Raw genomic sequence first — 2,469 nt, 5'->3', positions numbered from 1 at the left:
AGCGGAAAGAGCGGGTGTCTGGGGAAAGCAGGAGAGGTGAGAGTTCGTGAGGGGAGGGCAGGGGGGCTGGGAAGTGTGGCGCAACCGGGAGGTGGAGAGAAGACCCAGAGGGAAGAGGTGGAGAGACAGACACAGAGTGAGACAGAGTCAGAGAAGAGAAACATATCCAGAGAGACAAAGAAACAGGGCGGGGGCCACATCCCGAGACCCCATGGAGCCCTCAGCCGTGTCCCCACTCACCCGTAGATCTCATCTTTCTCCCTCCTCAGGCCATCACTATCCAAGCCCAGGGGCGGGGGCTGGGGAGGCCGGTGGGGGCCGTAGGGCCCAGGGGCTCTCGGTGCCGAGGGCACTGCCTCCGAGAAGCCAGCCAGGGCTGCAGTGCTGTCCACGATGCCGGGGTAGTGGGGCAGCTCATCGTACTGGGTGGGGGGAGGTGAGAGGGGAAGAGCCCCAGGGAGGTGTCAGCACCAACAACAAACCTCCCTACCCTTGCACCCAGGAAATGCCCCCTCCTTGCCCCAGTCACCTGCCCTACTGTCCCCAAGTGTCCCAGCCTTGCTCCCTTAGGCCCCCGATGTCCCATGGAGCTGTCTGGGTGGGACTGAAGGCCCTGTCCTCAAGCCTTCCCTTGGACCCGTGGACTGTGAAAAATGTCCCGTCAGAGATTCCCAGTATGGGGGCAGGAGGGTACAGGGAAGAGAGACTGACCCAGGTCTTGGATCTGAGGGTCAGGGTTGGGGGGTCAGGGATTGGCTGGCTGGTAACTGCCAGCTTCTCACAGAGAGTTGGAGGGAGAGAGATTCAGAGAGAGGGAGAGAGATGTGAGAGAAGAGAGAGACTGGGAGGGAGATGCAAGAGAAAGACAGAGGGAAGGAGAGATTAGAGGGAGAGAGAGGGAGGAGGGAGAGAAATGGTGAGAGAGACAAAAAAGGTGGAGAAAGAGACAAGAGATAAAGAGCGATGTAGAGTCAGAAGGAAGAGCAGAGAGGGAGAGAGACACACACAGGGAGAAGATACAGGAGAAACAGGCAAAGGGAGACAGGGGACAGAGAGAGAGAGAGAGAGAGAGAAAGAGAGAGAGAGAGAGAGACAGAGAGACAGAGAAGGGGAGAGAGAGGAGGGGAGAGAAATCGATTCTCGCTCATGGGCACTGCCCATCAAAGCAGTGCATTGTTTGTACACAGATGTACGCATACAGTCTCCCCCGCTTCAATTTCATTTCACAGATGAATATGCACGTCTGAGTGCATCTTGTCACACTCCACTCCCCATGTGGACCCACCACACACGCGCGCACACACACACACAGCCAAAAGCCAGGCGCAGGAATGAATGAGTGGGTGAATGAATCAATGCATGAGACATTTAGCACAGTGCCTGGCGCACATTCAATAAACACTTGTTGAATCAAACTATAACCCGGCTCAACCACACAAACGCACTTGTGCCAACAGCCCCAAAGAGACAACACATGTGAGATTTCTGTGTCCTGTCATCACAGAAGCACACGCACCGGTGAAGCCAGGGGAACTTTAAGTCACCCACGTCCAATCCTTTCCTCAGAGATGAAGAAACTGATGTTCAAAGAGGCAAAGGGACTGGAGAGGGGGAGGTACCAGGGTTCCTGCCATCGCGGGTGTGTGCACGGAGGGCTCTGAGTGTGTGTGTGTGTCTTTTCTTTTCTCCTAACTTCTCCTGGGCACTGAAGTTGAATCCAACTGCCCCCCACTGTTCATCGCACATCTCAGGATGTCCCCGAATCCTGCGGTATTCCTGCCCGCCTCCGTCCCCAAAGGTGCCTGCTCACCTCTTCGCCTGCCTCTCCAACCCCAGGACAGCGGAAGAGAATCCCTTGGCCCTGCCTGGTGAGACCCACCTCTCCCAGCACTGTCCCCACGCCTAACCCTCTGGAGGACTTGGAACAAAAGTAGACCAGGGAGAAGTATGGGGGAGGGACGGAAAAGAAGGGGGTGGGTAGGATAAAGGGCCTGAGATGGAGGGGAGACCAGGGGCAGAGAGGGGAGACCCGGGGTTAGGAAGAGAGGAGATTCAGGGGCAGGGAGAGGGGAGGCAGAGAAAGAGATGGTGGAGAGAGCGGGATGGGCTGATGGGGGCCAGAGCTCCCCAGGGAGGAGATGGAAGGATGGGGGATGCGACCACCGGCCGGGGCACAGGATCGTCCGCCCTCAGACCTACCCTCCGGGCCATGGGCTGATGCCGGCGGCAGCTCCCGGGTCCCTCCAGGGCCTGGCCGGCGGGGAGGGCGCAGCCAGGGGCAGCGGCCCCAGATGGCCCGAGGGGCCGACGCCAGGGGGTGGGGCAGGAGGCTGGGTGCCCGGCCCCCCCACCCCCACCGCCGTCAGCGGCAGGCGCCGGGCCGTACGGAGGCTCCGAGCATGGACCCCCAGCCTCCTGCCCCCGCGGGGGTCACAGCTAGGGGCTCCTGCCAGAGAGGGCAGGGGCGAG

The 2,469-nt window shown here is 59.7% G+C and overlaps 1 protein-coding gene across 2 annotated transcripts in view; it reads right to left on the bottom strand.

Annotated features, from left to right (window-relative positions):
- The window catches only part of MEIS3 (Meis homeobox 3), a 9,061-nt gene extending 6,850 nt beyond the window's left edge, over positions 1–2,211 (bottom strand). For both annotated transcript variants that reach the window (XM_007458475.1, XM_007458476.1), the window contains exons 1-3: positions 2,200–2,211; positions 241–422; positions 1–18 (exon numbers count right to left, since the gene is read on the bottom strand). The exon at positions 1–18 is cut by the window's left edge and continues 178 nt beyond it. In XM_007458475.1, coding sequence (XP_007458537.1) covers positions 1–18; positions 241–422; positions 2,200–2,211 — 212 coding nt within the window. The remainder of the gene's footprint in view (positions 19–240; positions 423–2,199) is intronic.
- Between the last annotated feature and the right edge of the window lie 258 nt (positions 2,212–2,469).

Source organism: Lipotes vexillifer, unplaced genomic scaffold, assembly GCF_000442215.2.
Source record: "Lipotes vexillifer unplaced genomic scaffold, Lipotes_vexillifer_v1.1 scaffold371, whole genome shotgun sequence".
Lineage (NCBI taxonomy): Eukaryota > Metazoa > Chordata > Mammalia > Artiodactyla > Lipotidae > Lipotes > Lipotes vexillifer.
The sequence above is the reverse complement of the archived record's forward strand: the minus strand, read 5'-3'. Positions and strand labels throughout refer to the sequence as shown.